This window comes from Saccopteryx leptura, chromosome 1 (assembly GCF_036850995.1).
Source record: "Saccopteryx leptura isolate mSacLep1 chromosome 1, mSacLep1_pri_phased_curated, whole genome shotgun sequence".
Taxonomy (NCBI): domain Eukaryota; kingdom Metazoa; phylum Chordata; class Mammalia; order Chiroptera; family Emballonuridae; genus Saccopteryx; species Saccopteryx leptura.
Window position 1 is genome coordinate 275,415,771 of NC_089503.1, and position 15,063 is coordinate 275,430,833.

Here is a 15,063-nt window from a genome sequence, read left to right on the forward strand (position 1 = left end):
TAAGCCTCACTCCATCTGTGGAAAATGTTAAACTCAGGATTTTTCTCTTTAAGCAGCACCTAATATTGTAAAAGAGTTGTATTTTCTTTCTTTCTGACTTACGGGTTTATGTCGTAAATCTCATACTTTACAGAGGAATAGTGAGCAACTCCTGAGAATCTTGTAAAAGTACTTTGAGAATCAATAAAATACAAGTGTAAGTTATTATTCTCTTTATAGATCATTATTTCCACCTCCCCCTCCACCTCCTCTGTCCCTCCCCAACCAAGGAGGTATTTACTTCTTTAAGCCTGATTTTGCTCTCCTGCTGTCTGTTTCAGTCACTGTCAATTGTTGTTTGTAGCACAGAGTGTCCTAATGATGTCACATCCTGGCAGAGTTCAGAGAGGGCGTGAAACTTGACACGTCAGTTTTACACACACATCCAGGTCTTACTAAGTACCATGGACCATGCTAGGCATTGAAAATCAAAAGATATAGTCAAGATAAGGCCTCTACTTTCAGGATTTTTTAAAAAACAAACAATATGATATAATAATTTCCTCACTAAAATAAATTTGTGAATTTTATTTGTCTATATTATTCCTGATCCTTGAAAGGTAATATCTCTTGTAACATTGTAGCCAATCTGCTTTTGTTAGTCTATAATGACTAAAATCTAATAATACATCTTGTGGGACTTAGATATTAACATAGGATCCTTAAAGAATGAGATAGAAGGGACTCCTACTTGATAACCTCTAAGGGTCATCTTATACAGTAAATTAATTCCTCAGAAGGTATAGATAAGTACAGTTTTTCCCAAAGGGTCTTTATACCTTTCTATGCCCTCTCCCCCTTTTTAGAGTACATTTATTAAAGCTGGAGACAGTGAAACAAGGACGGGTCTAGGATAGAAGAAGCAACAGGTGAGAAACTAGGCAGGACTATAACATTACTAGAAATGTTACAGAAAAGAAGTGAGTTGCTGATGGCTCACTGGAAAGTCAGAAAAAAGGGGGCCTTGGAGACAGGTTCAGGGGGTTAGCCTGCGATCTGCTGCTGCCAGTTGCTCTTCTGGTCACGTTTTGTGGGTGCCTTAGAGTTTAGGAACCGTGTTGGAGAAGGGGGGAGGAGAAAGGTGTGGATGTGCTCCCAGGAGGGGGAGTGCACTCTCCAGGGGTGCCCAAACTTTTTACACAGGGGGCCAGTTCACTGTCCCTGAGACCGTTGGAGGGCTGCCACATACAGTGCTCCTCTCACTGACCACCAGTGAAAGAGGTGCCCCTTCCGGAAGAGCGGCAAGGGGCCAGATAAATGGCCTCAAGGGGCCACATACGGCCTGCGGGCCGTAGTTTGGGGACGCCTGCTTTATACCTTAATACATGCAATGATTTTTATTTTTTTTTTGCAAAGTAAAAAATTTACAAAGCAGATAATTTTTTTATTTGTTAATTTAGACCTCTACGTATTAGATTTTAGTTGTTGGGGTGGGGCATGTTGACCTTGACCACTTGAATTTTTGTATCAAAATGTGTTCTAATGGTGGTTGTATTCATAGTGCCTGTGTGATGAGGCAGATGAAAAACTTGATAACTTGAGAAAATGGTAGATTTTATAAGGCCGTCTTTGCTTTTGACGTATTTTTTAATCTCTTTCTTGATTTACCCCATTTATACTTTTTAAATGATGCTTTGGGAATCCTGGATAGTTTCCATATTGCAACCCCTCCCCCATTTCGAAGCAGTCATTTTACAGGGAGAATGCAGTTTTCTATCAGGGCCCGGCAATGAGATGCCTACTACTGGGGAATGCCATGAAATCTTTTTGTGAACTCCAGAGTTTGCTTTGTTTTGAAAAGGTCAGCTGTCTCTTTCTTTCATTCCCCCTGCTTTACCCATCTCCACGAAATACAGCACTCTAACTCTGTAATTCTCCCATACCTCCTTATTAGTTTTCAAGTGTCTCTTATAATAAAGAACAGAGCACCTAACACCTTCCAAACAGAGTGGAGGGAAAAGCATTTATTATAGAACAAAATTATATAAGTTCTGATACATTTGTGATGCAGAGATAGTCTTTGAAAGCGGAAGTGTGTGGCCCATGCAGAGACGGGCAGGTGCAGTGTCCAATGGTGAGCCTGGGCTGGTGCCAGACTGCTGGTTCCTCCCGCCCTCAGCCGCTCTCCACCAAGTTGCGCTAGCCTGCTATGGGCTTCCCTGTTTCCGAGCAAATGGTTACCCAAACATGTGTTTTGAGCCGGGAAATTGTTGTTTAAAATGTCCTGTTCTATTTCAGTATCTCTTGTCATTTTGCAGTCCAGTTATGGTGGCCTTCCAGATTCTTCCACAAGCATTTGGTATGAAACATACTGACTTGAAGTCAGCAGGGAACATGGGCACCCGGAAGAGACAGATTAGTTGTGCAGGAGAAAGTATCATTTTATGAATAATTTTTTATTCATCTTTAGAAAGAAAATGTATAAAAAAAAATTGGTTTCTAAAGAACACTGATAAAAATTGTTTATAAAATGTTTCTTTTATGCTAATGATTTTTTTACCTTAGAACTGTATTTCATGCCTACTTAGACCAATAACACACCTTTTGTTAATATTGTTAACTTGTCAACCTCATTCAACTGTATCACTTACTTGTTTAAATTTAGTATTCTTAGGTAATTTCTCTTTGAACTCGGGTTAACAGTTGTTATTTTTTGTTTCCAGAAATGCAGGAATTTTCTCAAATAAAGGGTAATTGGATTTCTTGATGAAATTCTGAAGCCATCAAACAGTGGCTTAGAAAAACTGCATACAGGACAATCCTTATGTACAAATCAGGAAGTTAGAGGGTTGCTGTTCACATCATTAAGAAATTGCATGTCTTAATATAGTGCTTTATCAAAATAGAACTAGTATGTGGTAATGTAATAATTTATATTCAGTTTCTAGGAACTTAACTAATTTTAGCAAGTTCTTACTACAAGGACACTATGTTGAACATAAAAACATGTTATTCAGCCCTGGCCTATTGGTTCAGTAGTAGAGCATCAGCCCGCCGTGTGGAAGTCCCGGGTTTGATTTCCAGCCAGAGCACACAGGAGAAGCGCCCATCTGCTTCTCTACTCTTCCTCCTTTCCTTTCTCTCTGTTTCTCTTTTCCCCTCCCGCAGCCAAAGCTCCATTGGAGCAAAGTTGGCCTGGGCGCTGAGGATGGCTCCATGGCCTCTGCCTCAGGCTTTAGAATGGCTCCAGTTACAATGGAGCAATAGCCCCAGATGGGCAGAGCATCGCCCCCTAGTGGGCTTGCCAGGTGGATCCCAGTTGGGTGCATGCGGGAGTCTGTCTGTCTCCCCGCTTCTCACTTCAGAAAAATACAAAACAAACAAACAACAACAAAAAATACATATTATTCAATATCTCTGTTTTGTTCTTAACTAAGTTGACAACTCTCTGGGTCAATGGCTCACTACGGGTGATCCAGGGGTATTTTAAAGAGCACATTCAGTAAAGTAAAAATTATATACTGGGCTATGATCATTCTTAACATTGACTCTGTGTTTGTAACAACAAAAAGGTCTTTTATGAAATATAATAAGTACAGTTTTTTTAGAAAAGTGAAAACTGGCTCTGGTTGGTTAGCTCAGTCTAGGTTAAGAGCATCCTCCCCAAATAACAAGGTTACAAGGTTAGATTCCCTGGTCAAGGCACCCAGGGAAAGCAACCAATGAATGCATGACTGAGTGGGACAACAGATGAATGGTTACCTCCCCTCTTCCCTCTCTCTCTGAAGAAGAAAGAGAAAAAGCCCTGGCTAGATGGCTCGGTTGGTTGGAGTGTCCTCCCAGAGCACAGAGATTGCCGGTTTGATTCCTGGGTCAGGGCACATACAGGAGCAGCTCAATGTCTCTCTTCCTGCCTCTCTCTAAAAAAAAGTAAAAAATGTAGCAGTCTATTATGTCAGTTTCCAAACCATGAAGATCAATCCAAGTTCTGTAAAGTTTAGAACTGAATTAATCAGACACAAGTGATATGTATAACAGTTACTGTTCTAAATGAGTTTGGCCAACACAATAAAGAAACATGACTCCTGTTTCCCTATTTTTCATATTGATTAAAAGGAATTTATAGAGTCAAATGAAGACTTTTGGAGGGTGGGCTGTCTCTCTAGAGGGATGGTCAGAGCAGTAAATGAAGCAGAAGCTAGGGAATTTGAAAGCTGAGGCTGCTACAGCAGGTCACTGTGCCAGATGGGGTGCAACAGTTTCACACTCACTGCTGGCGGAAGAAAGAAGAGAGTTTGAACTGGAGGCACCTCATATCCAGTGTTACCAGTAGAGGAAAGAGCAGGGGCAAAAAAAGGTGTGTGTATGTTGGCGGGGAGGGCTTCTGTAGCCAAGTTTAGTCCTCTGGCTCTCCTTCCGTGTTAGAGCATGGAAACAAGAATTCTTTAAGGACGGCTACTGTTTTCCTGCACTGGGCTCATGTGAACCCTGCATACAGCCCATGCCACCTCTTGTCCCTTGTTACAGAACCTTGATTTTGTTTGCAGTTTGCTGACCATCCCTAGGTGACAACCTTGCATTCTTCCCCTTTCTTGCAGCTTAGAGATCCATGTGACACATGTCTAACCAATCAGACATAAGGGAAATTTTGGCCAAATTTTAATTTTTTTAAACAGTCTGGTACTGTTCTCACCACTCCTTTTTTAGACTTTGGTTAGATTATTAAAACCACAGCAACCTTTTTTGACCTTGAGGAGAAATGCCAAGAAAATCACCAAAACTTGACGGTCCAGAGTACTGCCAGGCCTGGCTCCTCTAGACTTGTTCTTTAACAAAACAGACTCCCGTTAATATTTGCTTTCCGTGCAGCTGAATGCATTGATAAGCAATAAGTAAAGACTTATGCAGAACATCAGTGAGAGGTAGAACTGGAAAAGGGAGTGAGCTGGGCTAAAATATTTGGACTTGTACCTGTGGCCATTTAACTGTTCATGGACATTGAACAGGGGGAAAATGCAGTGTGTTTGCTACTTGAGGGGCTAATAGAAACTGAGGAGTCAAACTTATTAAAGAAATACTGGAAAGGACAATGTCTCAGTTCAGTGACTGGTTGTGAGAATGTGAGCAGGATAAATGACCTTCAGATCATCCCTGGCAAATGAGAATGTGGTGACTGGGGTACTGATGGGGATTTTATACTTTTCATTTTTCTTCCTTTCTTTGTAGTCACATTTTAAAGTAAAAATAAACATGCATTACTCTTATTCAATAAATTAAGGATTAAGAATTAAAGAAGTAGGAAGTACCATGAATGTCAGAAATAGGGACCAAGCTTTGGAGGAAATAATTGTGTTTCATTTCAGATTTGCAATGAGCCTTCTGGTTGCTTTAGAATATACTTCAGCCTGAATATTATTCTAAAAATAAAACTGACTATCATTCATAATATACCAAATGACTAAGACAGCTGTAAGACAGTGAATTAATCAGAAGTAATTAGATCATTTAAAAATAATGATAAGAACTGATGATAAAGTGAAGTTTTGTATTTGATTTTGGGGGTGGGGGGTGGATAAGTACTTTTGAGTGTTGGTTAAAGCAAGTAGGATTTGACCTTATAGCCTGTTAACAGGATGAACATGTGCCTAGTTAATATTGTTATAACTGGTCAAAAACCTCCTTCACCTGTGGTTTTTGTCCACATCATATAGCTATTAAAATGTCAGTGATGGTATTATTATTGTCTGTGATTTGTATGCTATGTGCGTAGTCACCTGTAATGGGCAAGCTAGCTATGTGGAGTGTTGGTGAAATACTGTTGTGTGAGGTTATTTCCTATTACTCTTATTTATCTTTCTCTCAGTAATAGCTCCCTTTGTTCATTGTTTCCTCAGTACAGAATAGAGGATTGATATGTTGGTGTTCATTTTCTACTTCTCTGTTTTTAAAGAGGAAAACAGTGGCTTCGCTCTTCTCATTCCTTCTACAGTTCCCATGGGGGTTTAAGGCTTAGCCAAGAATTCTTTGGGGGAGTTGAAGTATAACCACCACCAAGACATTTAGTTTTCAATAACATTCATTTTAGTTTAGTAAGTTATTGCTGTTGTGTCAAGGTATAATAACCATCACCAAGACGTCCAGTTTTTAATGACATTTCTTTTAATTTAACAAGTTATTGCTGGTGTTGCTACATTTATTATTGAAGACGCCCCTTTCATCTTTGCCAAGTGCTCAATGTGAGCCCTGTGATAGTAACAAAGAGGGGATGTGTTCTTTTTGCGTCATTTTTACCCCATGTGCTATTTTTGTTCCTGTTTCTAAATATCATTGAATGTTGGTTCTGATAATTTATTAGGCAGAGTACATTGTCGACATTTCAAACAGCAGGCCAAATTCTGAATGTAGGCATGATTTCTTTGGCTTACATATTGTTAAATTTCTGTGTTAGTTGCCAACATTTAAAAGTCAAGTGGCGGTAGGGAATGGGGGAAATGGGTGAAGGTGGTCAAAAGACACAGAGTTGCAATTATAATGATAAGATAAACAAGTTCTGGGGATAGAAAAAAAGAGTCTGATTTCAATTTTTGATGGCCAGTGACTTAAAATTTTTTTAACCCTCTTTAACTATAGTCAGTAGATGTTCAGTATTCGTCTTTAATTTTTCTGATTTTTCTTTCCCAGGCTAAAGATCTAATAATCACACCAGCTACCATTTTAAAGGAGAAACCAGACCCAAATACTGTGGCTTTTGGAACCATTTTCACTGATCACATGTTGACAATCGAGTGGTCCTCAAAGTCTGGGTGGGAGAAACCACATATCAAACCTTTTCAAAACCTGTCATTGCATCCTGGCTCATCAGCTTTGCAGTATGCAGTGGAGGTAAGTACATGGAATTGAAAGATGGTGACATGCTTGTTCTTCATTGTGGGCACCAAGTAGCTCCCCTGGCTCAAATAGCTTTTAAGACAGTACAGACTCTATCCTGTTTACTCAAGGAGGTCATAGATGTCTTTAAAACTTTTCCTCTAAACATTCTCACGGAAGGTAAGTCCTAAGAACTAATTTTTTAGATAATCTTGAGTTTTCTATGCCAGTAAAAAAGTCATTTAGAGCAAATAGGAAGGATGCTTGGTAAGAAAATCAGCAATCAAAAAGCCTGTACTTTTACTTTTTACTAAAACCACTTGTCTTCTCAGATCTTCTAATGATCGAGAAGAGGCCACTGAGTTCAATATTATGGTTAGATTTTAATGCTAACTACCGGTACATGTTTTTATAACCAGCAGTAATGTGTAGTTCTTCATGTTAAGAGACGTGTAATTAAATGTCATCCTTCAGGCATGAGTGGAATAATTATAAGCATAAAATATTAAATATTTAGAGATGGTTTCTTTGGTCCTTCTCAGGATTTATACTTAGCCAGATACACAATACATTACCATTCTCTTGACCCTAGTTTTCTTTTACCTATTTGTAATGTGTTGGACATCTTTCCCAGAATATTGGGGTGCTGAAAATAAACAATGTCTACCTATTAAGGAACTAAAAGATGATAATAGCAAGTATTCATAACAATAAATGATAACATTACTGTTTTTGTTGAATTTCTGCAATGTACTTTGTACTGGTTACTTTATATGGCTCATCTCATTTTATTATTTTAAGTGAGAAAGCATATGGGTCTGGATTCAAAGTTTCTAGGCTCAAATTCTGTCTCTGTTGAGCCGTAGGGAGCTCCATGACTTGGGAAAGTTATTTAATGACTCTGTGCTTCCACTTTCTTTACCTATGAAATTGAGGTAGTGATAATACCTTCCTCATACTGTTCTTGTAAAAATACAGTAAGCTGATTGATTGAAGCATATAGAGCTATATACCTGGTGTATAATGAGAGCCCAGTTGTTAGTTATTATTATTAACCCTTAAAGCACTATTATTGTCTATTAGAGAAGCAGTTTCAGAAAAGTTAAGTTTCTTGCTCAAAATTATACAGCATTAAAGGAAGAGTCAGCTTTAAATCCCAGGCTCATACTTCCTGTGATGTTACCTCAAAATATATACACTAAAATTACAAAAAGGCCTGTCCAATTAACTTGTTCAAAATTATAAATTCCAATGGTTGGAAACATATTTACTGCCCTGATGTACCCACTAAATGATGAATGTAGAAATCTAAGCTTCCATTCCCATCTTTGCGTCTTAACTGGAACAGTTTGGATGAGTTCTTTCAGCATTGAGTTCAAACCTCAGTTTCTTCATTTCTAAAATGTGTCATTGTGTACAATGAAGAGCAAATGAACTCAAGTACTTACAAATTTGAAAGAAGGAATCTGGCAAAGTCTAGGGCAGTGATTCTCAAATAACTCATCAGAATCACCTGATTGCACCTCAGAGGTTCTGATTTCTAACAAGTTCCCATGTGATGGTAATACCTTCTAAGTACATTTTGAGAGCTACTCACTTATGGGAAGTAAATAAAGGATTAGTGTTATTTTTGAAAGTTAAAGACTTTGATGGTCATTCGTTTTTAAAACTTGCTGGAAATCTATTTAAATGAGTTGATGTATTTTGACAATTTAGATTTTTGTCACCAGGATTTTTATGTTTTTAATAATCTTCAGTTGCTGCTATTCTTTGTTAAATAAAAACTGAAATCTGTATTATTAGTGTTCCATGCATAATATCAATACAGGGATTGTTTTGCATTAAGAATTGGATTGTGTATTATATCAGTTATCTATTGCAACAAAACAAAATTAAAAAGTTGAACCAGCAACTATTATTTTATATCTTTCATAATTTTAGGGGTTGACTAGGATGGGGGGGGTGGTTCTTGTTTGTTTTCTCCTATGTGGTTGCTATCAGATAGTAACTAGGATTGGAGTTGGCTCAAAAGCTTCCTGCCTCGCACATTTAGTGAAATTCAAAGAGGCGGTGGTAGAAAAGCTGGAGCTTTCTTGGCATTACTCTTTGTCCATGTGGTCTGTCAAGCATGGTGTCCCGAGAGTAGCTAGGCTATGTGCTCTGTGACTTGAGGTCCAAAGTTGTGTGTTGCAAGCAACTGAACCTTGATAGAAGGTCTGTGCTTTTTATGACCTAACCTCAAAATCATAGCCTTCCTCTGCAATACTCTATGGTCATAGTGGTCACAAAAGACCTGCCTGCCCAAATTCAAAAGGAGGGAAGATACACACTTCACCTCTTGATGAGGAATGTCAAAGTTCTAGGAGATCATGAAGGACTTGAAAGATTGTATGGCCATTTTTGAAAAAACAGTCTGTTACATATATCAGTGATAAATGGGGTCATACATAGAGTGATGCATTTGGTTACCTCTCTGTCAGCTTGGTGCTTAGGTTTAACAGGTCATATATTGGGACAGTACCATGGGAATTTTGGAAGTGTGATTGCCATGTGCAGAGACCCTCAGGGTCCCTGAGTTTTCTCATGAGGCATATGCACTCCATTTCCTGTTCACTCATTCAATGGATGTTGAGTGTCGGCTATGTACTTGGGACTGTGCAAAGTGCTTGGGGTAGGATAGTAAACAAACTAGACACAGTCTTGCCCTCAGAATTATTTTCTTTCCTTTTTTAACACCCACTAAGTTAGGCTGATACTTATTTCAAGGGTTTCTTTCCAAATGTTGTGTTTTAAACATTCATGTTTCAGACTTTTCCATAGGTATGACCATTTCTCTTATACTGACGCACTTACATTATAGAATGCCAATGTGATTTTTAAGTTCAATAATAGTTATATTATTTATTTATTATTAATTTTTCCATTGCCTTTGAGAGAGAGAAAGAAGCAGCAACTGGTTTCACTTAATTGTTCCATTTAGTTGATTGCAGGGCTTTCTCAGGATGGAAAAAGATGAGGCATGGACATCTTGCTGGGGAACAATGACTCTTTCAATCATTCCCTGGGTCGCACTGGCTGGGTTGTTCAAAGGATAAAGTATTGTCCCAATGCACTGAGGTTGTGGGTCAATGCCCGGACAGGGTATCAGACAAGAAGCTATCAGTGAGTGCACAACCAAAGGGAACAGATAAGTGAAACAATGAATTGATACTTCTCTCTCTATTCCTCCCCCTCTTCCTCTCTCTCTCTCTCCTCAAATCAATGGAAAATTGATTTGAGAAGGGAAAGAGAGAAGAGAGGGAGAAGGAGGGAGAGAGAAAGCAGATGGTCACACTTCATGTGTGCTCTGACTGGGAATCTAACCCAGGATGTCCATATGCCAAACTGATGCTCTATCCACTGAGCCAAACAGCCAGGGCAAGAGTATAAATTTTAGACCATCCTGACACCAGAAATTTGAGAAATACTGCTTAAAGATATACCTAGGAATGATACTTCTAGTCATAGGATATATTTTCAATTTTGCAAGAATATAGAAACTTTTTGTATAATAGTTTTGCCAATTTTTATACCCACCAGACATGAATAAATATTTCTATTATTTTACAACCTTGTCAGCTCTTAAATTAGTATAGTCAGATTTTAAAGTTGTAGCCAATTTAGTGTAATGGTATCTTACTGTGATATTAATTTCCATATACATTTTCATGTTCACTGGTCAACTGGATATCTTATTTGACAAACCTGCTTGTTTGAATCTTTTATTCACTTTTCTGTTGTGTTTTTCTTTTTGATTTGTAGAAGTAGTTTATATATTTGGGATATGAGTCCTTTGTCTATTATATGTGTTTTAAATATCTTTACACTTTTTTTACTCTCTATATAAAAATTTTTTTTGATGATGAGAAGTCTATTTAAGGTTCTAAATATCGATTTTACCAATCTTTGCTTAAGGTTTGATTCTTTTGTACCTTGGTTAACTTTTCTTCTCCTACCCCCGGATTATAGAGATATCCTCCTATATTACTGATTTTTGTCTTTCACAGTTAGGTGATTGGTTTTTATATGAAGTAGGGTTCAATTTTTTCTTCTTCTTCTTCTTTCTTCTTTCTTCCTTCTTCTTTCTTTTTCCTTCTTCTTCCTTCTTCTTTCTTCTTTCTCTTCCTCCTCCTCCTCCTCCTCTTCTTTCTCCTTCTTCCTCTTCTCTCCTTCTCCTTCTTTCTCTTCTCTCCTTCTTCTTCTCTCCTTCTCCTCCTCCTTCTTTCTTTCTCCTTCTTTCTACTCCTTCTTTTCCTCCTCCTCCTCCTCTTCTTCTTCTTCTTCTTTCTTTTCCTCCTCCTTCTCCTTCTCCCTATCCTTCTACTTCTCCTCCTTCTTCTTTTTGCTACAAATAACCCAGTTGTCCTAGCAACATTTAAAAAGATTGTTCTTTTTCTTCTAATATGTCATGGCATCTCTGCTATGTTGTCATGCGCCTGCTTCTGGATCTACCTTGTCTTATCCATTTGGGTCTCTATTCTGTTTGAATGTTTTACTCATCTACCTGCACAAATGCTACCTTGTCTTAATCTCCAAATCATTGTGAGTCTTTGATGTCTGCTCTGATGAGCCTATTTGCTCTTCTGTCATGCCTTAAATATTTTTGGTCATTTCAGTTTTTATATAACTTTTAGATTAGTTTGTCAAGTCAATCAACTTTCATAGTTCAGTTTGTTAAAATAAAATAAAATGCCCTGACATGATTTTCATTTGGATTGCATTGGATATATAAATCAATTTGAAGAGAATTTGCATCTTTATCATATTACCTCTTTCTATCCATGAGCATGAGATTACTTTGTACATTTAGCTAGATCGTTAATGACTCGGTAATATTTTATATCTTTCTTATGGTTCTTTCACTTCTCTTGTTAGGTTTTTCCCACCTTAATATTCCTTCTAATTTTATCATAAATAATATTATCTTCCACCTGCTTTTTTTACATAGGAAAATAGTTTTGCCTCAGGCGACCTTGCCTAAACAAACAATTTTAAGAGATTGTGTCAGTTTTTCTGGATTTTCTAGGTTTTTGTTCTTTTCTGCTTCCTGATCCATGACAATTTTACTTTTTACTTTTGTAAACCAAATGCATTTTATTTTATTATTTTTGCTTTATTATACTGGCTGTAGAATATTGAATTAAAGTAGTCACAGCAGACAATTTATGATGTTTCCAGTTTTAAAAAGCAAGCTTTATATTTTACTGTTAAGTATAATATTTACTGCAAGTTTATTTTAGATATCCTTTGTCATGTAAGGAAACTTCCTTTTTTCTCTTAATTATCTAGGAAACCTAAATTATCCTTTTGTATATTTTGCTTCTGTATTGCTCAATATTATATAATCTTTGCATCTACTTGAACCTACATCAAATGCATACAATTTTAAAATTGTGAAGTAAATTAAATTTTATGATGTTATCTGTTTTATTTAGTAATATGACTCCACAGCTTTTTACAAATATATAATTGACAAATGACATTTTATTAGTTTAAGGTGTATATTAAGTTGATTTGATATATTTACTATTGCAGCATGATTGCCAGTGTAACATTAGCTAATTTCTCTATTATTTTAAAAAATTATCATTTCTTGGTTGAGGTGGGAACAATTAAGATCTAGCTTCTTAGCAGCCTTGAAGTTTAGAACATAGTATTATTTATAATAACAGGTATTATTTATTCACTATGCTGTGCATTAAATATCTAATCCTAATTTATCTACTTCTTCCACCTACTAGCTCTATTTTAGGAAGTATTTGTATTTGTATGATGTATTGCTTTCTATATCTTTTTTTTTTTTTTTTTGCTTTCTATATCTTTCTGTTTTAGATGTTTTTTAGCTGAATCCAATCTGACAGCCTTATCTTTTAACTGAAGCTTTACGCTGATTCTATTTAATGAGTTATTCAAAACATTGAATTTTGTGCTTTGTAATTGTGCTACATGATTTATATTTATTTTCTCATATAAGCTTTAAGGCTATAATCCTCTTAATGGCCCTACTTCTCATTATCATTTAGTTCAATATGTTTTCTCATTTCCATTATTTCTCTTCTTTGACTCATGGGTTTCTTTTTTTCTAAAATGTGGACATTTTCTAGTTATATTTCTGGCTTATCTTCTGGAGAAAAACGTGGGAAAAAAACTGCCTTTTGCAGGTGGTGTGGGCTGGGTTTTGTTTTGTCCAGTAGTTTAGTGTGATGTTCTATTTCAAATCTTTCCTATCTTTATTCAGTTTAGCATGTGTGTTCTATTGATTACCTGGAGAACCTGTGTTAAAATTTCCCATTAAAATGACTGACTTTTCTTTTATCTCTGTATTTGCAAGTATGTACCTGCTTCTCAGTCTTTTCCCATCTCTGCGACGTGATGTGTTCGGGGGCGGCACTTTGAGAAAGGTGACATAGCCCTGACACAGCATACCTTGACCTGCTTGGTTTCTCTGGTTCTGGGGAGTAAACCAGTTCTGGTCACCTCTAGATTATCCACTCTCCTGAATTGAATGAGCCAGATTAAGCGAAAAGATGTGTGGGTATTTTGAGAGGTGCCCCCGGGGCTTTTGGTTTCCGCCTGTTGTGGGTTTATGTTGTGCAATTGGGGATGTTTTTCTTCCAACCCTCATAAATGTGTTATTTAGCAATATGGCTCTGCCTAAGCACAGGATAACTCTGAATCCCCACCAGATTTTGGGAGTAAAATGACTTCTTTCTATGCCGGTTACAATACCCAATCTGTCCGTTGTTTGTGTTTCTAGATGTAGGGCTTCCTGGTGGAGTGTGTGTCAGCAGCTTTCGGGGGAAGGTGAGCGTCCAGAGACGAGTGATCGGTTTCATTTAGTTCACTTTTAAGGTTTATCTCTCTTTGATCTACAGTTATTTGAAGGATTGAAGGCATATCGAGGAGTGGATAATAAAATTCGACTCTTTCGGCCAAACCTCAACATGGATAGAATGTACCAGTCAGCTCTGAGGGCAACATTGCCGGTATGTAAATTTAAGGATTTCTTTTGTGTTTCTCTTGATGGACTGGTTCACTGTTAGTTCACCAGCAAAGAATTCATTTCAAATAACTCAGATATTCAGTACAAACCATATGAACACTAAAGTTATGTCTGATTTACTTTGTAATTAGTGAGGTAGAAAGGTAAGGAAGTAACCAATAACATTTGGGAATTCCACAGTCTGTATCTTTGAGTGTCTGTGGGGAACTAATGTTTGTGTGGAAGAGAAAAGCTAAGGTATAAAAATATACCTGAAACTAAAATAAATAAAATTTAAAGAATGTGTGAATTAATAATATTGAAAATGGAAAACATGGTATGCCACACAGAGACTTGGGGGATGTTTTGTCTAGTTGCTTTAGACACTAGCAAGTATAGAGTTATTTATTATTTTGACATTTTATCCCAATATTTATTTTAAAAATATATCAAAATAGTTTCTCATGGCCATTGGATCCTAGCATGGCATTGTTATATAGCAGAATTCAATAGAAGGTAGGTTGGATTGAATGCTAAGATTCACATGGAGATGGAGGTGATGTTGATTATTTCCTGTGCCTGAGATGTGATCACACTGCCTTTCTGAAATTAAGAAGTCTTTTCTTTTCTGAATTCTGAGTACAGAGCCCTCAGGAACCTAGCCCAAACTAAAGAAGCCTGGGAGCTGCTAAGCCCAAATAACTATTCCTTCTTAGTCGGGCTCTTCCTTCTGCTCTCTATTTTTGTAACTCACCTCCTTCAGAGGCCCTAATACGGTAGCAGAAGGGAAATTAAAATGAGTTCTTTGGACTTGGTCCCAATTTCACTCTTCTACCATTACAGACAGATTACTGGGGAGAACTTTACAATTAGGGACAGAAGGAAAGGGAAGTCACATATTTTAGATAGCAACTCTGCTACAAACTGTCTTATGTAGTTTTACATTCTTCCTCTGATAATCATAACAATAAGCTGTTGTCAAGAAGGTATGTATTATCAATTTTAGTAGTACTTTTGTACAGAGGGGAACACCTGAGCTCAGAGTTTTAAATGACTAGCCTAAAGTCACACAGAATGAAGGGTAAGAGAGTGGATGCAAGTTTGAAAATCACTAAATCTGCTCTCTAGATAGCAGTACCAGGGGCCTGAGCAGGTGATGCAGGGAGATGGTGTGTTCTGTATGATTAGCAGTCCCA

General features: G+C 37.3%; 1 protein-coding gene across 4 annotated transcripts in view; it reads left to right on the top strand.

Annotated features, from left to right (window-relative positions):
* The window catches only part of BCAT1 (branched chain amino acid transaminase 1), a 118,257-nt gene that overhangs the window by 42,612 nt on the left and 60,582 nt on the right, over positions 1-15,063 (top strand). For all 4 annotated transcript variants that reach the window (XM_066354388.1, XM_066354369.1, XM_066354379.1 and 1 more), the window contains exons 3-4: positions 6,661-6,861; positions 13,761-13,871. In XM_066354388.1, the coding sequence (XP_066210485.1) occupies positions 6,661-6,861; positions 13,761-13,871 (312 nt within the window). The remainder of the gene's footprint in view (positions 1-6,660; positions 6,862-13,760; positions 13,872-15,063) is intronic.